Source organism: Semicossyphus pulcher, unplaced genomic scaffold, assembly GCF_022749685.1.
Source record: "Semicossyphus pulcher isolate SPU_LCO1_2020_fin unplaced genomic scaffold, fSemPul1.0.p SCAF_23, whole genome shotgun sequence".
In the NCBI taxonomy this organism is placed as follows: domain Eukaryota; kingdom Metazoa; phylum Chordata; class Actinopteri; order Labriformes; family Labridae; genus Semicossyphus; species Semicossyphus pulcher.
The window spans coordinates 10,191,059-10,213,065 of NW_027211697.1; the positions used below are offsets into that span (position 1 = coordinate 10,191,059).

At 43.7% G+C, this 22,007-nt stretch overlaps 1 protein-coding gene across 3 annotated transcripts; it reads left to right on the forward strand.

Moving 5' to 3' along the window:
• The first annotated feature begins 1,019 nt into the window (after positions 1 to 1,019).
• srl (sarcalumenin) lies at positions 1,020 to 19,276 on the forward strand. 3 transcript variants are annotated; one of them, XM_069674875.1, is made up of 7 exons: positions 1,020 to 1,094; positions 9,635 to 9,727; positions 10,599 to 10,694; positions 12,017 to 12,052; positions 14,148 to 14,264; positions 15,462 to 15,695; positions 15,797 to 19,276. In XM_069674875.1, the coding sequence occupies exons 1-7, from the start codon at positions 1,022 to 1,024 to the stop codon at positions 16,606 to 16,608; spliced, it is 1,461 nt and encodes a 486-aa protein (XP_069530976.1). In that variant the 5' UTR covers positions 1,020 to 1,021; the 3' UTR covers positions 16,609 to 19,276. The 3 variants fall into 3 exon arrangements, with proteins under 3 accessions (XP_069530976.1, XP_069530978.1, XP_069530977.1); XM_069674876.1 differs by having other exon boundaries at positions 1,022 to 1,082; XM_069674877.1 differs by lacking the exon at positions 12,017 to 12,052.
• Positions 19,277 to 22,007: the final 2,731 nt, after the last annotated feature.

Consider the following 22,007-nt stretch of genomic DNA (forward strand, 5'->3'; position numbering starts at 1 on the left):
AGTACAATATAAAGCCGATTTCCCACTGGTCATAACGCCCGCTAACACCTGGCTTTTGTGCTTAGTGGGAATGGTTGCAGTCGTCATTCAAACCCAGGTGAAATGACTCTGCTGTAGACCCGGGACCCGCCTCCTTTCCAGCGCAATGCTATGCTCCGTCTGTAACTGCTTCGACTCCTTGTCATCTCAGCTCTTGATTCAGCCCGTCTCAGTCCGAGCAGCGCTCGAACATCGTTCCAAGTTTGTCAGCGCCGACTTTGATACACAGACTGAATGAGTAATAGATACAATAAAGACCCAACCACCGTAACATCTTCACTGTTTACTAACCCTGTCTCCGGTGCGTTTGTGACGTCAGACGGTGATGCAGGAGAAACGAGACCGAAAGGATTGTACTCCACTGGCAATGGGAAAAGAGACAATCTATTAGCAGGTCTTCCCGGGTCTGAAAATCCTGCGTCAATGCAGTTATTGTGCTGGGAAAGAGGTATAAGAAGCTAGAGCAGTTAGCTAAGCTTAAGATTGGGTGCAGGGGGAAGCTAGTCCGGGTCTTTCTCCAAAGTTAAAAAATCTGCCCAAACCAACATGTTTTAAGTGTAATTATTTAACTCATGGCCCGGTTTAATTGGTTCACTAACAAGCCCTTGATTAATAGCTTATGAATAGCCTCAGTCTTCTCATCAAAACCTGTTGAGTCCCAGTAAAAGTCCGTCCTCTTAGAAGTGGTGATACTTTTGAAACGGGAATCTAATCCCCGTTTCCGAAAGACAAACTGAAACATAAAGTCAGGTCGTTGCTCATTGATGCCCGGGCTCAATCTGCGACCTCTCTAAAAATGAGAGTCAGCTGTTTGTACACGTAGAGTCCCTGTGGCATGCAGCGGCTCCTGCAACACCTCGATCCCAGCCCCTCCACCAGCTGGCCCTCTCTGTGCCCCGCCTCTTCTCTCTGCATGCCCTTTAACCTTCCTGCCTTGGTATATATAGCCTGTGTGACTATCAGAGTTCTCCTGGCAGCCATCATGAAGGGTACGGGCTTGATCTGCTGTTTCCTCTCCCTGCTGCTTTTGCAGGCCACAGCAGGTAAGACTTTTGGTAAGCATTTCGGTCAAATTCCTGGTGGATACCTTTTTATGCAAGGGGTGGGCACAAGATACGTTGGCGTACAAGTGCTGCTGCTGAATGAAACAGGGATGAGGTGTAAGTTTGGAGGCTGTTTAATGAATGCTTCATTACTCTGTTAGCTTGATTATACGATGACTCCTCAGAGGTTAAGAGGCTGTTTTTGAGTCTGTAATAGTGATCAGGAAGAGTTGGAAGTGCAGGTTTGTACAAGTACAGGTTTCTTGTGTCCCTTGTGGAGGCAGTTTGATCAGGATTAGCACTGTCGGTTTGTGGCAGGGTTCTTGGGGACAGTGACAGTGACAGTCATGGTGACACCAGCCGAGGATAGACACAGACAGAAATGTTATCCCGGTCTTTCTTTCCCACCGAGCAGCACTATTTAAAATCTGTCACAGTTTATAATTAAACTGTCGGTGCCCGTTATAAAACGGCAGATTTAAGAGGCTCTTATTTTTCTTTTTAAATATTAAAACCCAAAACAAACAGGACACAATAAGGCCTTTTGACGAATGAACAAATGTCTAATCATTCATCTTGGTGAGTCTCAATGTGAGACAAGAGTTCAGCCTCTACTGTGGACTGACAGCATGTCAGCTGTCCTAACGCATGGCACCAGCTGATGGAAAGTCTTACTCTAACCAAGGAGGGAACAGCCACGCGAGAGCTTGAATGGACCCTTTAAGAGACTCATGCATTCAGTGATGTGACCTCTTTGCTTTGTTCTTGAATTTTACTTGTTTTAGAGGGATTACTCCAGACTTGAAATACCTCCAAGGGGCATCATTTCATATGATCATACGGCACTCATGGAGTCAATGTCATAGTGACAACAACCTCTCCCAGATTACGCATTCTAAAAATGCAACCTGGTGTCTGGGTCTGGACTGGAGCGGTTGGCATTACCCTTGTATGTCACCCTTGTCCGTCCTTGGGGTGGCGTTCAGCTCCGCAGATCGAGCCCAGGCCTCCATATTCTAGGCTGCCGTCAGGTGTCTAAGATTGGAAGGCCTCCTGAAACCCAACACTGGTCACTACAGTTCCTCCCTCCGCTCGACTCCCCTTCCCTCCTGACTCCTCACCCCTCCCATCCCCGTGCTTCCCTTTAGATACACTCCACAGCTGCTGTCACTCTGCACTGTCACAATCGCAATTTATTCCCAGCAGTTGGCCTTATAGGGACATGCATTCTCCAGGCAGGAGGGGCTGGGCCTTTGGCTGCAACTCATGCCTTCATTCTGCAGCCCCGTGCAGGTGTCTTACAGAGGGCCGCTTCCTCTGAATCTACAGATCGTGCCTAATGTGTATTGATCTTTTTTGGTGCCATCACGCTGGAGTTATGAGTTCAATACGCACAGGTTATGGAAAATTACAAGAATCATTAACTCCTCGCTGCTCACTGTGTAATTATTTGTTCAATTGATTGGTTTGATCGCCATCAGGAGGTCTATTGAAGTAGTAAACTCTGTAGAGCGGACTACTTCCAAAGTAATGTAAAATTGATTCGCTACCAAGCTCTGGCCTGCTGCAGATTTTCTACTCCACAAGCAAAGACATTCGTCTTTTATCCTAACACTTAAAATTATTGGATTCTGTGCACATTTTGTGAGAAATGCAGCTGAAACAACGGCAGGGCCTGCGCGATAACACGGTCATCTCGATGTTGTGAAATCGCACCCTCATTTCTGGCACTCGTCTCTGATCTAAAACAAGACTTAAACCACTTGATAACATGAGAAGCATGAACTGAGTCTATTGATTAAGACCTGTCTGCAGGCAATGACACCATGAGCATGGCTGAAAATTGCAGTCATCATAGAATCATTTGCTTTGCATTCCTGTGTGTATACTTATGTTTAGGTATGTTCTGGTGTAGGACTTAGACACCTTCAGTTGTTACACGGTCTGTTCCGTCTGCCAGGCCTTCCAGTAGCTTATCTGACACCGACATATCGTTTCCTTTGCAGTGATTTACGTGAGTGTTAGATAACTTCCACAATTCCTGACAAGGCATCGATCACTGACAGCCCTTCTTGTCTGTCGGTGTAAATGGGTTTGACCTTCGTTACATGACCAACCTGCTCACTTCCGGGGTTTTACGTGAGTCCGTCACTGCTCTGTGATGTAGGAGTAAACATACGTTACTATAGTGACCATTGGGTTATTATAAGGTTGCAGGAAACCCAACACTAACCAAGCTGTGTTCAGTGTCCGAAGTCATCTGTGGTGTGAGCAGGGTTTAAGAAAGCTGCTAAAGCGATATAGAAATGTCACTAATGCAAATGTCATTACAGCATAAGGCTAAACTGCCCCACTGAGAACCTGAGCGCTGACTCTTTTTTTCATAGATAAATATATCACAGCCTCTTTGGGACCTTGATTAGTTCTTCACACCAGTGTGTTTATACTTAAGTGGTAACACTATCCATCCTCGATGCGTTTAAAACATACCTGGCCTCCTCACTTGGCAAAGAGGAGACGCGGAAACGTAAAGGCGCACCGTCTCCACGTGATCCTGTCTGATGGCACGCGGCATGTCTGGGACATCCCTAGGCTGGTAGTAGTAGAAGGGACACGCCAGTTATACTTTACTGCCCTACTATACAGCCCTCCTTAAGACAAGCCCCCCAGGCCCAAGGGCACCTGACGTCCTTTCCTGGCTTTCAAACAGGAGAGCAGGGATAGAGGCGTCAGATCAACACCTCAGAGTAAAGTGCCTTTGCCCTAGCGCCTTCCTTTGAGCCTGTCACTCAACTTCATGTCTAGTTGTCATTGACCCCTTTAGGAGGTAGTAATCCGGATGTGGCTCATGTAAGGGGCAAGTTTTTTCACTGAAAACCAAATACACCAACAGGTGGATCCAGAAAATAACCCGCCTTTTAAAAATGATTGAAGGAAAAACGTACATCCTTGTGTAAAATTCCAAAGGTATGTGATTTATTTGCCAGGTATCACTACATTATTTAAATGTTACATGAGTGGTACAGTAGCTTTAAGGTGGCTATCTTTTATTTTATGCAGGCAGGTCTAAGGGATGTGGATGTCTCCGAGTCTCCAAACTGGCTAACAGTCAAAACCCTAAAATAGGAGGCAGCCGTTCTGCTGCCCCCTCCTCTGTCCATCCTCTGACCCATTGTGGGTCTATTTTTGACTTTGGGGGAGTACTAGCCTCCACAAGCGGTGCCACCTGTTGCAATTCGTGGCCTCTTCTCACCATGCCCTGCACAAGCTCTGCTGACTGTCGCCACACCTCTGACCCTTGCTGGTGGGAGAATCATGTACATTTTTACAGCTGTAGATTTCTAGAGAATCTAGTGGTTACTTAAACATTTTTCAGTGCATGGATCTTTCCGGTGGAACCCCCCGGCCTTCAGTTAATGAATCCTGAATCCACCTTTGCTCGGGGTAAATCCTCTGACTGGGGGTGTCAGGCCTGCCGCCCTCATCGTGTTCTGTTTAATTACCCCCTCTGTGCTGCAAGCAGAACATGATCCAGGGGGTTTTACGCATAAACAGACACCTGATATATATAGTGTAAATGCACAACTGCAGACTTACATACTAGCACACACATTCAAGTCTACATCAGAACACTTTTCTGCACTGACACCATTTAATTATGCTTTTTAGTCAAAGACCTTTTTACTTGAACACTTCATGCTCAGGCTGCATTCTTACAAACTCATTCTAGCTGTATGTATTTGCTTAGAGCATAGTGATTGGCTCCACATTTTGTGACAACACAAACCATGCTGTCACATCCTCATTAGCAACACAAATGTTTGGACCTTGTTAATCTGAAAATGAATGACCTGCATCATGAAAGTCAAATAAATGGCAAACGTGAAGGTGTGTCTTTCTTAACTTAAAGTGGTAATCTGGAAGATCTCAGTTTCGTTCTCTTTGGCGGCACCTTTGGCGATAAACGGTAATCGCGGGAGCACACAGATATCCAGACAGTGTTGCATGTGTGACGTCCACGGTTGGCTCCTGTTGTAACTCTTGATGTTCCTCGCTGACGGTCGCTTTCCTTTTCAGACTGTTTGCCTTCATCTGAGCATTGAGTTTGTTTCTTTTTCTTTGGATTTTCACTTATTTTTGAAGTTGTATCTGTAGTCATCGATCTTTTCTTTGTTTGTTCAGCCATAGTAGATTACTGTTTACTCGCAACACTCGCAGAGACCGGAAAAGCAGCCGCTTAGCTTCGCCTACCCTCTCTGGCAGACCGACCACTGCTGGCTGATGGAAAACGTGTCACTAACTGGGCACCGCTTGTGTGTTTTACCTCAAATGTCGCCACAGACACCCAGTCTGTAATACTGCAAATGCAAAGGCTTTCATCAGTGGGCCATAGACTCAATCACCATTGTGTCACCTTATTCAGCGATAGATAGAGACTTATTATTTTATTTAAATGAAAATCTTCTAGATTATTACTTTAAGCTATTTATTTTGGTAGAAGGTTCTTACTGTATGCACTGTAGTGAATTGACCTCTCCGGTGATGATAAATAGCCTCCACACAAGGATCTCTAGTTAAAGCCCGACTTACCCAGCTGCTGAGGCTGTGGTGGGCTTAAATCACCAGCATACCTTCTGGATGTGCTGATGCCGCCAGAATGTTTCTCCAAACTGAGGGAGGGTTGTGTGGCAACGGGCTCACTGAGGATACACGGCCCTCGAAGCAAATGTCCGGGGTTCAACTCCCCTGGCGCCTGCAGGGTTAATTTTGAGCGCTGATGCAAGGCCCGCCCTGTGCGGGCAACACTACCTCTCTGATCTTTGCAGGCCTCTGTCACAGGGCTTCCATCAGGGATTGACTAGATTGGAAGGTGTTAACACGTTCGCAGCAGTTAAGGCCCACTCAAGAGGGCGGTGTTAAAAGACAAGACTCTTCTGAGTGATGACTCAAGTTACTAAATCTTGAGTAATCTTTGTGTGCTGCAGGGACGGGCCTGGTTCATTGAGGAAATGGGATACGTTCCTCAAAAGCCACTTTTGTCCCCATTCCCAATTCCAACCCTTGGCCCGACAACTTCGTCCTACCCTTAAGTTCTGTCCTGCAGGGTGTCCTGAGCGTTTTTCAGATAACGACTCCAAAAAGTGGTAAAAGAAAATTCCCAGGAGGCTTTGCTTACTAAAGCAGCGCCCTTCAAAAGAATCCCATCTCCCAAACTGTTCTCCCAAGAAGGGATTTGTGAGTAAATTGTATGAAGCTTTCATAAAGTTTCATATGTGGCTTGGTGTCCCATTACAAAGGTAAAGATTATAATCTGTAGATCTGAACTGAAGGACTACCACCGAGCCGTGGCCACTCTAAAACTATGGGTAGGGTCAAGGAGAGAAAATGGGATCTGTCCTCTGAAAGCTGATGTCTGTGCTTAGTGTTTGTTTGGATTTCTTGCTATTTTGTTTTCACAAAGAGTGCAAAATATCTTCAATGTATCACAGACATTAGTGCTCAAATATGCCACTTATTGGTGCTTCTAAAGGTCATGTTTAATTATGGAATTTGCATATAGGCATGTAGCAATCAATTCATGCATAATGGTGTATTTAAGGGGACACTGAGTAGGGTGGAGTTGCAAGAGAGACGTGACCATTATGAGCTCACATGCAGAAAAGGAGGAACTCAATTTCTCTTGCAACAGCTGCTCTGCATCCTCTTTTCTTATCACCACATCCTTCCCTAACTTCTTGAGTATACCTGTAAAATCTCAAGTCTAATGTCTCGTCTCTTATACTTTTAAATACGTATGACATAGTTGCTGAATCTTTTTGAGGGATTGCAGTATTGCTCATACGCTCCTTTTATTCTGGCGGCTCACCTTTTGGCTTCTCTTTTCCTTGCACCGTGCTGGGAGCAACATTACACAGGCTTATTTTTAGCAGGTTGACTCGGGGAGAATCAGCGGTGCTGCTTAACCAGCAGTGTGCGTCGCTGCTGCAAAACTGCAAAGGAAGCCATACGATGTCATTGTGATGGTTTCTTTATGATCTGTACATTGTTGTTTTTACCTTAGCACATTGTAATGCTTCATTTGGCTTGCTATGGTGTGATATGCTATGAAAATAACATGATTAATTCAAAGTCCTCCTTGAAATCTAAATGAATGGAGAAAGGACACTTTATATCTTTGTTGGCACACTACTTTATTTACAATATCTGACTACAGAGTTGTAAACAAAGAGGCCTTAATATGATTTTATTTGTCATTTGATGCACCAACAGTTTTGGCCAAAGAGACGTGTCAGTGTCCCTCTTGGCTAGAAACACATGGAGTCATCGACCACATGGCGTGGCTGTACTCCAGCTCAGGGTGCAGGATGCCATGACGGCACTGTCCACTGCGAGGGTTGACATTTCTAGCATTGATTTACTCTATATATTCTTGTGCAGACAGAGTTTTTGTTTGTTTTTCTTTGATTTTCACTCATTTTTGACTTTAAAATAACATCCATTTAGTTAAATCTCAAAACCTCCAGTCAATGACAACCTTGTTGCAAAAACAAACCACGTCTTTGCCATCGTTTAGTGGCGACTTGTTGAAACTTAGCTAGCTTGAAATGTAGTAATTAGTAGTAGTAACGTTAACGTTAGTGACTGGTGCTTCGCTGAAGTGGTTGCCATAGGTTACACATAAAGAGATGCATAGCGTCACCCCGTCCATTAACGGGATTGGCTCCTTAGGTTTGTGACGTCACAAACCTGCCAATCTGAAAACGTGTTGTTCAGCCTGTCCTTGGTACACTGCAGTTTAAAAGCAGACAGGCCCAGCCATGGAGATGACTGCTGATGTTGTCCCTGATATGTCTTGTAGCACATGAAGAACACCACATGGAGATGTTTACAAGGTTAAACACTTGATTTTCACTGGAGGGGGGCTTTAAGTGAGAGGATGTCAGTAGATATACAGCTGAGGAGGTTATAGCAAGCTTCTATCTTGTTTTAAAGTCAAGCCAAACATTGATTTTAAACTCTGTTAATATGAAGTAAACGTAGTTTAGCGGGCTGTGCTGACAGCAAGTATGCAGATGACGTGCTTGAATAACAAGTCCGATATTCAGATTATGTGTTTACAATTACATGACTGCAATTAAGCTGCAATTATCAGCTTTAATATTCCACTAACATGCTGTAAATACTTTCAACAACTCCATGGGAAGTGTCATGTAGATGGATACACAGACTCAAAACCCAGCAGGACATGGAAGTCTTCCTAACTGCTCCTATAAATAGTTCCGAGCCGTAGCAGGTCCGCCTGTAGCAGGACTGTGTGGGAGGCGTTACAGCGAGGCCTGTTGGTCCTGGGCACACAAGGACAGGCCTCACAGCGCGATAAGTCTGTGATAGGTGGGTAAATATAGAGGAGAAAAGACAGAGGATATCACATCATTGTCTCATTATGTGTATAACTAATAGGAACACTCAATCCAGCTCTGACTTCTCCTCCCAGTCGGTTATGAAACTGGGGAAGTCCCTCTCTCTGTGCGTCTCTCTTATCTTTGCTCCAGAGCCCACGGAGGTGCCGAACAAATGTCTTTGTCTGGTTATATTTAGCGTTTGCTTTCTAAATTAACACCTGATTGTACCAACAGCTGTGATCTAAGCCATCCGATATGTTCAAAAGTGGACATGACACACTGTAGAGCAGATATGTTCTCTGGGATTGTTACGCAGACACACTCCTGGGGGGTGAGTCACAAATACCACACGCACATACGCTTTGGTTATGTTCTACTCCAAAGTGTGAAACAGAGTGAAGTCAGGTGATGATCCCGTTTTTGGTGTGGGCTCTGTACATGTTCTTTTATTACCATCACCAACAAGTGTCATACATGCATTGCTAGTTGTCATTCTTGCCAGACACTTTGCTAAATTTTTTAAGACGGAGAGAGTAGCTGCAGACGTAATCAAGATCAGGTCGGAAACATTTGATCATGTGACTGTTTTAAATATCTGCTACTGCTAAATTAACGATGGTATCCAATGCAAAACTGTCCCCCAGTGTTTCTACAATCATCTCTGTGTTACAGTTAGATTTCTTGTTTCATAGGACTGGTGCATAGGAAAGGAAAAAATCTGTCGCACACTGTCCAACTTGCAGAAAATACATTTATTTGCTTGCCACCTTTCCTACTCGACCTTCAGCGTTGGCCCCTGTTCACAAACTGTTTGCCTGATGAAGGCCGATTACCGAAACGTTGCAAGCAAGTAAATGTACTTTCTGACAGTGTGCGGGAGTTTACTTGCAACGGTTAAATATCCTGCAGTAAAGATTTATATTGACATGCAGGATGTATTCACCGATGTGCATCAAAAATAACTGCAGCATTGGCATCTGTAGCAAAGCTTGAGAGAAAATGTATGATTGGCTGTCATCTACAACAGCATGAGCTTAAGCGAAACTGGCTTAGTTTGCAGGCCACCTTGATCCACCTTCAGTACTCCTTACCATCAAAGATGTATTCTGGAGATTTAAACCATGTTACATTTATGCTTTTTTTTTGCAGAAGAAGAAGATTTCTCCAGCGTCCTCAGAGACAGAACTCACATCGATGAGACGCTGCGGCTTGCAGCTGAGGAAAAAGCAGGAGACTATGCAGGTGAGGATCAGAGCGGATTCAATGCATGTGTTTCTTGTAAAACTTTTATTTACAGAATAAATGTTGCGAAATAAATCTAAAAACAACATCCACACAGTTTCTAACATATACGTATCTTAAAATCTTGCTATTCCCAGTAAAGTACCGAATAGTTTTTTTCTTTTCAGGCTTCTAAAAGTTATCTTCAGCCCCTTTCCCACTGGTCAAAAAACCTACTTTGGTGGGAACATAAAACTCGGGTCAACACGCTAATCTCCACCCACTTTCCGGCGCGATGCTATGCTCCGTCGGTAACTTCTGCGACTGCTTGTCATCTCAGCTACAAATTCTGCCCGTCTCAGTCCGAGCAGCGCTTGAACATCGTTCCAAATTTGTCGGCGGCAAGTTGAATACACAGACTGAATGAATAATAGATACAATAAAGACCTAACCACCGTAGCATCTTCACCATTTACTAACCCTGTTTGCGGCGAGTTTGTGACATCAGACGGTGACGCAGCAGAAAAGAGGCCGAAAGGAGCACACTCCACTGGCATTGGGAAAAGAGACATTCAGCATTTATTTGCGGGTCTTCCCGGGTCTGAAAAACCTGCATCAACGCACTAATTCTGGTGGGAAAGGGGTATAATTGGAACAATTTAAACATCCGTGCTTTCAGATGGCAACAGCTTGAAACTTTATTTATATGTTAAACATGTGATAAGAGGAGTGGAGCAGATATAAGGGGGTCAAAGGGCACAAGGGTTTGGAATCACTGCTTTAACTTCAAAGTAAGACTTGAAGCAAAAGAGCTTGAAGAGTGCAATTTGTGCTCAGACGAAAATTACAAAATCACTCAACATCCTTTGCTCTCTTTGTTACTGTCCTCAAGCGGCTATCGAGAGGTTGCGGAAGATCTACCACACATCCATCAAGCCCATGGAGCAGGCCTACAAGTACAATGAGCTGAGGCAGCACGAGATCTCAGGTACCTCCCTCGGCTTCGGCTTCGTCTGCACTTTGTTCTGATGTGTGGGTTTCTCTGTTTGGGTTGCTTTGATGACTGATTTGTTGACTAGTTTGTACACAAACATCATCCTCACACCATCAACCAATATCACAGTTCTCAGTTCTTTCTTTGTTTATGCAAATCATGAAGGGATGGGCTGCTTAGTATTTGAAATGATATGAATACCTTTGGAAGAGCTTTAAGTACCAGAAATAGTAACAATATACAGCTCAGGAGAAAAATAAGAGACCACTGCAAAAATAAAATTTCTCTCTCCTTCAACATAAGATCTCTTTGAGGTCTTTTATTTGCAGAAAATGACGACTGGTTAAGAATTCCAAAAGATACAGTTCAGAGATCAATATCTGTGGAATAACCTGGTTCTTAATCACAGCTTTCATGCGTCTTGGCATGCTCTCCACCAGTCTGTCACAGAGCTGTTGGGTGACGTCCGGCCGCTCTTGGAGCAGCTCGGCTTTGTTCGACGTCTTGTGACCATCCATCTTCCTCTTGCTCGCATTCGGGAGGTTTTTAATGGGGTTCGGCTCTTGATTGAGCTGCACATGACATGTAGAGAGAAATGCTGATTTAAGGAACATGTGGTGTGGTCTCTTTATGTTTTTCCGGAGCTGTATGTACGTATAATAAGTCTAAAAGGAGGTTTCTGTAACAGTGATGGCCCAGGGAAAAGGTAAAGGATTGTCTTCTCTATAAATTCTAGTCATTACATTACTGTTTAAAAATTCCCTGCTTGTTTTTAAATGATTTTTTTTTCACTTTCACGGTATTACTGTGCACTGTTTCCTTACAGTAAGCAGTGAAATTTAAGCTCCACACAGTTTTTATTTTTCTCCAAAAGTTAAGAAGAGCTCCTTTTTTCATCACACATCTTTTTTTTCTCTTTTACTGGATTTTATGATTTTTTTTTGTGATTGCAAATGAAAGAAAAAGAACAAACTCGACTTCTCTTTCAGGCTTCAGATTCAAACTTGCATCGAATTGCCTCCAACCGTGAATTCATCTATCAGCATCTATTTGTTTCTGGTTAAATTCAGTAAAAAACTATGCAGGCAAAAAGATTAGGCTTTCGGCCTGACTACAGAGGCACACCATCCATTTGTAGACGGACATATTTGACACAAGAGGTCAAATATTGGACTGGATCTTCCACCCTTTCCTGCACATTGTCACTCTTCCCCTACCTGGTGCTTCTAGAAACCACCCTCACTCCTCACTCACTTTTCTGTACTCCAACCTCTCCTGTCCCTCCCCATTCCCTCCACCCCCCCCTCATCTAACAGCCTACCCCGGACGAACCCTGGGTGACTCAGCCACAGGTGGGTGTGGGCGGGGCTTATCTGTGCATGGCACTGCCTGAAGTGCTCAGCCCCCTCCTTCCCCCCCCCCCTCATTTGTCCTCATACATTGAGTCACTTAGATTAATATACAGCATGTTGAACATATGGTGACACCTGATGTACATCACTGATTGTGGGTTTGTCAAAGTGACCCATTGATGGAAGGCTCGACCGATAGAGCGTTTTAAACAACATGTTAATCAATATGGCTCCACTTTCTTGATTTACTCATTCTAGTGTTGTGACGTTCGCGAACGATCCGATTCTTTTGAACGGCTCTTTGGTACAAGCGACGTGTACCGCTTCGTAGGTGAGAGACGTTCTTTTTCTAGATGTGCCCAAATTTCACTGCCTGCACTAGATCCACTCCCCTTTATGCCGAATCACCACAGGCAGCTTATTTCAACTGCAACTCCGCTACACTAGGTCAGGCGCAGCGGAATCGTGTCACCACAACGTAGTGCCGACGGTGAGCAACATTATAACCCTCCGCCAAGTTTGTTGTTTTTTTGTTAACAGAGCCGTATCATAAATTATTGGCATATCATTGACGTTGATTAATTGTTTCTACATTATTCTTTTTCCTTTTCAATTTTAAAAGCGCAGAATTTTAAATATGCGTGTGTGTTGACACAGGAGAATATAGTGCCGGCATGTTCGCGAGTCTGACCACTCGCTACCTCCTAGTGTTGTCATGTTCGCAAACAAACAAACTCTCAGAATGGAACAGAGCCATAAGATCCGGCTCCCTTCAAAGAGCCGTAATTCCCAACACTACAAACAGTGTTGCATGTGTGACGTCCACGGTCGGCTCCGGTTGTAACTCTTGATTTTCCTCGCTGACGGTCGCTTTCCTTTTTAGACTGTTTGCTTCATCTGAGCGTCCAATTTGTTTCTTTTTCTTTGGATTTTCACTTATTTTTGAAGTTGTATCTGTAGTCATCCATCTTTTCTCTGTTTGTTCAGCCATAGTAGATTACTGTTTACTCGCAACACTTGCAGAGACCGGAAAAGCAGCCGCTTAGCTCCGCCTACCCTCTCTGGCAGACCAATCACTGCTGGGTGATGGGAAACGCGTCACTAACTGGGCGCCGCTTGTGAATTTTTCCATGAATGTCGCCACAGACACCCAGTCTGTAATACTGCAAATGCAAAGGCTTTCATCAGTGGGCCATAGGCTCAATCGCTATTGTGTTACCTCATTCGGCGATTGATCGTGACTTATCAGACGTTTATTTAAATGAAAATCTTCAAGATTATCACTTAAAACGTGTAAAATGTGGAGGGGGTTGCATGTTCAGCTCTGGCTTTAGCAAAGGACACGCAGGTTTGAGGAGGAGACACTGGTGGGAAAGGGTGGTGAGTGTTCAGCTAAGAGTCAATTGGAAAACAGTCATTTAAAAAGCATCAGGGATTGTTATGTTTTGTTTTGTTTTCTCTTTTTTCCTTCCTTTTTTATGTGGGCAGAAATATTCCTATTTGCATCTTCTGTTGGATTAATTTTCAGATTCGGACCAGTAGGCTATAACAGAATCTTCCTGCGCCCTACCACCCCCACACCATGCCCACTCACCACACACATTGGCAGCTTTTTATGACACACAAACAGCTTGCTCTGAAAGCTTCGCCCCGTTCAGTCTGATGTCAGAATAACGGCACTACTTTCTTGTGTGTCACTGAGATGTGGCTGCAGCACTAACACAACACATGTCCTTGCCTACCTTCTTTCTTCTTGCAGTCTTGCAAATATTCCTTTGTGCTCTGGATGAAAATGACGGTGTTATTCTGATGTGCTTTTGTGCTTGAGGTGTAGTTCATCCCAAAAACCATCCTGGGTATATTACAGATAGTTTTTTGCTTCTCTGAGGTGCGAAAGGAAATGAAGGCTGTAGGAAGCATTGCACAGTGTTGGCATCTTGTCAACATGTGAACAGCTCTGTTGCCTTTCAGCTGCAAATAAAAGATCTCCACCACTGGTCATAATTTATGATTAAAATTTGGGATGAACATGATAGCTCATCATTAAGCTATTCAGCTGAGGTTGTATTCACTATTGTCTCTTGTTGCACAACAGATGGAGAGATTACCTCCAAGCCCATGGTGCTGTTCCTGGGACCCTGGAGTGTAGGAAAGTCCTCCATGATCAATTACCTCCTGGGCATGCACGACAGCCCCTATCAGCTCTACACAGGTACGTTTCACACATATTCTTTTTTTTAAAGTAATAATGTACTGTGCATTGTAAAATAAATACAGTAAGAATGAAGACATCCTAAAATGGCATCATATGTCTGCAGGTCCATTAGACCGGCGGCTGCCTTATCTTAATGTTACAGGGTTGAGAGTGTCAAGTGCAGGAATTTCATTGCGGTTATCGAGTGGGCAGATAGCACCATAGAGACACTGCTGAATTAAATCCAAGACATCTTATGAGGGCTCATCAGTGATTTATGGCCTTTCACACCAGTGTGTAATATATTTAAAGTGGCTTTAATGGATATTTTTATAATAGCAATGTATCATAGGACAATGTGGATAGGGTAGCAAACTAGCAGGGAAGTCTGAGGATTCCCTCGGCATTATGAAGCTTTATAGGCGGTTTCATCTCATTGTTTAGCTGTCCGCTCTGCAGTTTAACCGATTTGTTTTACTCTCACCACTTTATGGCATCATATTTGGCCCCAGCAGGCAACTGTTCTGTTAAAAAGAACTGTGGCTGAAGAGTCGGATATTTCCGACTTTTTGCACAGCTAAAAAAGAGCGAATAGGGGCGCAGGTTTGGCTCAGTGGGTTGAGCAGGCCCCCATATACAGAGAATACAGTCCTCGAGGCAGCGGTCACAGGTTTGACTCCTGCCCGTGGGTGCATGTCATCCCCCACTCTCTTCTCCTAATATTTCCTGTCTATCTTCAGCTGTCCTGTCACTAAAAGGCAAAAATGACCAAAAAAAGAAGGTATTATTATTATTAGGGGCTGTTTCACATTTTAAGACGTTTTAAAACGTGGATGAAGTTTCAAATCTGTCGGTAAAAGTATGTTGGAGTAATCCCCAGGCTTCTCAGCTCAGTCTGCAGGCAGGTTTCACACAGCTTTTTCTACACGCTCCCTCAGAAGGCTTCGAAGAGCTGGCTAATCAGAAGAAAGCAGACTTGTAGGGGCGGGGTTTCTTAAAGGGACAGAGCTGACTGAGTCATTTCAGGCAGAGGCTGTATGAGGCAAAATGATTGACGTTGATTGTCACGTCCACAAAGGGCAAAAAAACCCAAAACAATTTAATTTCCCCTTGTCTACACACCCTCTTCTTTGCTGAGATCTAGTTTTTCCCAGTCCATTTCTCTTTCTGAAACTCTTGTTGCTAATGTCTCCCTCTTGCTTTCTATGCCTTCAGGAGCTGAGCCTACTACCTCTGAGTTCACTGTAATCATGCACGGGGAGAAGATCCGCTCTGTGGAGGGTATTGTAATGGCAGCAGACAGTTCTCGGTCCTTCTCTCCCCTGGAGAAGTTTGGCCAAAACTTCCTGGAAAAGCTGATTGGTATTGAGATGCCCCACAAGCTGCTGGAACGTGTGACTTTCGTAGACACGCCAGGAATCATTGAGAACCGGAAGCAGCAAGAGAGAGGTAAACCGGAAAGCCGAACTTTTAGTTTGCTGATCTTTTAATATCAAGGTTGATTTATAAAACAGGTTGATGCAACTCCTTTCCTCCTTTCTTCCGCCCAGGCTATCCTTTCAATGATGTGTGCCAGTGGTTCATTGACCGCGCTGACCTGATCTTTGTGGTGTTTGACCCGACCAAGCTGGACGTCGGCCTGGAGCTGGAGATGCTCTTCCGACAGCTGAAGGGTCGTGAATCTCAGATCCGCATCATCCTCAACAAGGCCGACAACCTGGCCACCCAGGACCTGATGAGAGTCTACGGAGCGCTATTTTGGAGCTTGGCACCCCTCATCAATGTGACCGAACCCCCTCGCGTCTACGTCAGCTCCTTCTGGCCGTACGACTACGCACCTGACACCAGCCGTGAGCTCTTTAAGAAAGAGGAGATTTCCCTCCTGGAAGATCTGAACCAGGTGATTGAAAACCGCATGGAGAACAAAATTGCCTTCATCCGCCAACATGGAATCCGTGTCCGTATCCACGGCCTGCTGGTAGATCGCTACGTCCAGACCTTTAAAGAGAAGATGAGTTTCTTCAGTGACCCCGAACTAGTCTTCAAAGAGATTGTGGACGACCCTGATAAGTTCTACATTTTCAAATCCATCCTGGCCAAGACCAACGTTAGCAAGTTTGACCTGCCCAATCGTGATGCTTACCGTGACTTCTTTGGCATCAACCCGATCAACAACTTCAAGCCTCTGACGGCCCAGTGCTCCTACATGGGAGGCTGTCTGCTGGAAAAGATTGAGAAGGCAATCACCAATGAGCTGCCTGCCTTACTGAGCAGCATTAACTCTGGCAAGCCGCCTGGCCTGACCGCCTGCGAGGCCACTGGGTGCGGGGAGAAGCCAAAGAATCGCTACCGGAAGAACTGAGGAAAACAAAATAACTTGAGTGGGGGAAGTAAGAAGAAAAGGGGGTCTGGTGGAAGCAACCCTGCTTTTGTCAGAATGCCTGTATTGTTGAGGAGACAGTGGAGAGAAGATTAGTGTTTGTATTTTTCCTCAGGAGTGTATGTTGAGGTGCATTTAGGGACTGTGGGAGCGAGGCAGATTGAGGGAGGGATGGGCCATTGTTTGAAAAGGCAGCTTAAGGACACAAGTTCAGAAGAAGATGCCACTGATCACTGAGTTTTGTTCAACACACGCCCTCCTCTCTCCCGTGCACGATCACAGTGGACTGTCTGGGTTTTTGGGGTTGGGGAAGAGATGATGTAAAGAAACATATAAATGAAAAAACGTAAGCTCAAATAAAAATTGAAAATCATGAGACTGACAACAGTCGGATTTACCAGCTCCCTTGTATGTGAATAAAATGGGAAAAGTGGAAACAGGAGTTGCAAATTTGTGTTGTAAAATCTTGAGAAATGCATCGCAGAGAGTTAATTCCAGAAGCTGTTTTTCAAGTAGCCTTTGCTGGGTGCTATACAAAGCCTTTGTGTTTGGGTGCTCATCCAAACCTTTGCTTTTGTCATTGATTAACATTAACATTGCATGTTAGACATCACATCCTATTTAACAGATGCATGCATTTCCCTCTAACATACAGTCATATTTCCTCATGTTAATGAAACAGAACCAAACCTGCCATGCAACAGATGAGGCCTTTTTGTAATGTTTGCTCATCAGTCCAGGTTGTTGACAACCTGTGAAATGAGCACTGTGATGGAAGGCAGAGGTCAGGGTTCAAGGGTCAGAGTCTTCAAAGCGAGGTGGGTACATGAAATCTGCTTCACTTAACTGATCTAACTCTTTCTGTTTGCGTCTATGAATTTGTTTTTCCTTGAACAATAAGCTTCCTAGTTTATTTAAGCTGAATGACCATAAAGAAACAACACACCAGAGATGTGTTTGGATGATGCATGTCTGTAGCCATTTATTCTGCAGGCTAGAAAGATATATTTATTGATTGTTCTGTGTAAACTTTCCAAATGGGCACTGAAGCAGCTGTGTATGTGTACTAAATAATCCTGCAACACGATTTTTCAAACGCTCACTGCAAGATTGTGATTTATTTGTTTTTGAAAGTGAGCCAGAGGTAAAGGTGAAATGTGAAGGACTTATGAGTTGACCCCTGACCTCTGTGGAAAGAAAGACGCCCCAATACTAACCTTCACGCCCGCAATGCTTTTGCAGTGATGAATGTCATTGCTGCAAGTTCTTATGCAAGCCTACCTCAATGAACTTCCCGTGAGTGTTGCAGGGTAAAATTGTCTGAAATAGTTTGACATTTTCGGAGGCACGCTTACTTGATACCAGACGAATTCTGCTCTTCTTATTTCTCCATTTTGTGCATCATTGAGGGGAGGAAATGAGAAGGAATAGAAATAGAATCGAGGAAGTATGAAGTGAGAAATAAATTTGATTTGAATTTTTTGGCTAGGTGCAGTAACTTCCTGGACTGCAGGGGCCTTACTTCACCTGGCCATGAAATATTCCGGCATAACTCTTCCTCAAACTGCAATTTGGCGATTTTACACTGAAGTTATGTACAGATTAAGCAAACAAGATAAATGTGCAGGTATGGGGACTTTGTTACCTTTGAACAGACTTTTCTCGCCTTTTTCCAGTTGTCGCTAAGCTATGCTAACCGGCTGCCGGCTCCAGCTACATATTTATAGCACCACACAGACATGAAAGTGGTATCAAGCTACCAAAATGTCAAACTATTACTTTAAATATAGAGTTCTAAATGATCAAACTACGGAAGCCCTTAGCGGACATGTATCTATACATTTTATTTACTCCGTTTTCCCGTGATAACGAGTTATTTGTGGTCGTTTTCTTGAGAACTTAACTTATTTTTCCCGTCATCTTCGAACAACAAAGCTGGTTTTGCCAGTATAACGGATTAACGTGGCCCTTTACCTCGAGATAACCAAGCTTGTTTTCTCGTGATAAGTTGAGATCTGGAGAACACGACCAGAAATAACTCGTTATCACAGGAAAACGGAATAAATAAAATGTATGGATGCATGTCCGCTAAGGGCCTCCGTATCAAAGAACAGATAAGTAATAATAAGTACAGCTCCAGGAAGCACCAGTGTAATTCATGGACAAACGCACCTCCAGTTTCCTCTCTGTCATCCCTCACTAACCCCATAGTGCAGCGTGTTTTTCCTACTAAAATCTGACGAATAGTGAAAACTAACAAAATGAATCTCACATTTGCTTAATTTTTTTGTTTTTTATTGTTTGAGTGTGAGTGCTCCACTGGATGTGTTTAGTATGTTTACACTGCAGATCCAGAACATGCCCACTAGAGAGTGCTGTGTAAAAGTGTACAAAGTTATACAGACCACTTACTCATCATGGCAACAGTTTGTAGTGGGATGATAGCTTGTGCTAACGACATTGTGTGGTTATGCTTTTGGTATATTTCAGTATCAGTTATCTTAATTTACCTGTGAATAAGATCTGGAATGGATGTGCGTCACATTAAAGCAGTTGGTTAGGAACTGTTTTTTGTTTTGGTATAAAATTTAATCAAATCTTGGCCAAATTGTGGAAGTTTGATCAAGAATAAAGATTTCTGATCGACAAGGGGGTGAAATTCTGTGTTGTTTTCCAGTGAAAGGGAACAGACATAAAAATGTATATCAAGCAGATAGTTCTTTTTTCTCCCTTTTTATCTCCTGCTTTCATGTGCAACTGGCTGCCACAACTCTGCTCCCTGTTTCTTTTCTCTTTTGGTCATGAGTCTGAATCCTCTGAAGGATTCAATCTCCACTTTTGGATTTTTAAAGGACGGTTTGATTCTGTAGCTGCATTGCACCAACAATTTGTCGTGACTGGAATTGGGGAGGGGTGTGTGTGTGTGTGCTGGAAGGAGAGAGTATATATCTGGGTGTATACTTGGAAATCTACTCTAGTTTTGATTTGTGCACCAAGTCTCCTTGATAAACCCTCGGACTTAAACCCGGATGTATTTCTCTGTGAGTGTATTTCCATTTTGCTAAAATCTTTATAGATTAATTTGCAAATGGGAAAAGTAATTGTTAAGTAATGACAGTTAAAAAAAACTGGGGCTTTGCATCAATAAAAAACACTTTTATTTAAATATCCTTTTTTACCCAATGACTTTTCCTAAAGAAACGGTTTTATGAACCTGTTTTACAAATTGTCCTTTTATGTTAATGTCTCTCTTTGGCCATTTTGGAATGACAGGCAGCAAGGGGTCCAGGGGGGAGTCGAGCCTGCGGCTGCTGCGTCGAGGACTGTGGCCTCTGTATATGTGGCACCTGCTCTACCCAGTGAGCTAAACCAGCGCCACTTTCATGTTAATTTCTATTGTAACAAAAGGACATTTGTGACATCATAATATAATAATGTATTGTAATGTTCCAGTGTAGTATGCACATATAAAGTGCACAATCATTTTTGAATATGATTCATCTTTTTAGACTTTAGACTTTTGTGCCTGCAGAGTAACTCTTGAAACCACCAGTTCTTTATACAATGCAAACTAGTTCTATTACAAGGCTGGGTGACTCAGTACTTAGCACTGTAAGTCACACACTGATCTTAATGTGGAGGAAATCTTTTTCATTCTTCTTATACAGGACACGCTTTTGCTGGAGGGGTGTGCGCAGTCTCTCCTGGGGATAATGTCTGTGAAGCTGCTGTGCTCACTGCAGGGGGCTGCTGTTTAATATTCTCTCGGGCTAAAATAAAAAAGGCTTAAAGGCTTCCCGGTTGTTGTAGACTGTTTTGTCTCATCCCTGAGAAGTCAATGCTTTTTACTTTATCTTATTGCTGCTGAAACAGTGTGCAATATTAAAATTAGTCTGCCTTTAAGTGCTGAATTTTTCAACCCTAAAATACACCCTTATATTATCTGATAGCCTACTACTTTTAGAGTTGCAAAATCATATTGTCTAATCCTCCAACAATAACTTCCCCTCTGTTATCATCACAAGACACACGTTTACACCTATGAAATAATACAAGAGTGTATTCTATATGCAGGAGGGTAGGGACGAGGAAAAGCCAAGAAGGTGGAGGGTCTTGGTATGTGCGCTCATTGCGGTCAAAACAGGCGTCCCCACCCTTTCCAAAACACGTGCTCGTTACCTTTCAGTCTTTACCGAGTGCGTGCACGTACCTCTACCGTACCCTTCCCCTCCCATCAGTAGTCAGCCCCTCTTTCCTTCCCTCCGCTCACCGAACGCAGACAAAAGCGCCAAGGTAACGGTAACCACCAAACCGGAAAGATAAACATTTTCAAAATAAAATTAAGGACTTTTTTAAAGTCCCTTTTTGGGTTTAGGCTTACATTTGAGAGAATTTAATTAAATGTAGCCTACCACACAATGACGAATTAAGCAGTTTAAGGTGATATTGCCAAATTGATTTTGCTTCTTAGACTTCAACAATGATACAAAGCCCCATTTGAGTGAGTGGGGCTGTGCCAATGCTCTTGTGCAGCAGGTGGATTATTTTCCCTAAAGCTGGATACAATACATCCTTCAAGAATCTAGGAATTTATTTTATCAATCTAGAGTTGCAGATGAAATTAGGAGCGGCTAAAATAGGAGAGAAGGTTCATTGGAGCTGTAGTCTTTCCAGGTTTGATTTGGTTTAGCAGAATATTTAAGACGATTAAAAAAAACATAGTTGGTCATGATCTTTTAATTTAAGGGTGTGTTGCCTTACTCACTTAAAGGAATGCAGATGAGAGAAGCCTTTTGTGTAGTTTTATTAGGTAATTACTTGTACAAACGGTTTTAATATGAAAGATAAAGGCGGAAACCATCGTTGTGTTCTCGCGAGCTTCACTCTCACACACATACATACACACGCGCGCTATCCGCGGCTGGACGCCTGTCAGCTCACAGAAGATGGTGGCGGCTGCGGCCACTGTGTTGCCCACCGCGCCTGGATAGCGCCAACAACATTTTCATGCAGGTGTCGACGCTGCTGTGGCGCGTAAATCATGGTCAGATAACGGATAAAGGACAAGATCATCTCGCTCTGGACGATGGGATGGAAAGGCTGGACAATGCAGCAGCACTAATCCATTTTTTGTCTTGGATTACAGTGGGAATATTTGGAGGTATGAAGATATTCTCATGTGTATCTCATGCAATTCAATTAAAGTGGCGGGATCAAGGCAGCACTCTGCTTTAACCTGTGGGACTGTTAGGGTAGGGGGCGTGGAGCGGAGGTGGAGACCTTTCAATTAGCTCGACTCTCTCTGGGCTTTCGTCGTCTGCCATTTAGAGGGGGGGCGATCTGTCGTGGGCAAACTTTACTTCAGAGAAAGGAAGGACTCG

Excerpts from the sequence above, each read along its gene's own strand:
- srl (XM_069674875.1), top strand. The coding sequence starts at position 1,022 with ATGAAGGGTACGGGCTTGATCTGCTGTTTCCTCTCCCTGCTGCTTTTG. Across the intron at positions 9,728-10,598 it reads AAAAGCAGGAGACTATGCAG|CGGCTATCGAGAGGTTGCGG; the intron begins GTGAGGATCAGA and ends ACTGTCCTCAAG. Across the intron at positions 14,265-15,461 it reads CCCCTATCAGCTCTACACAG|GAGCTGAGCCTACTACCTCT; the intron begins GTACGTTTCACA and ends CTATGCCTTCAG.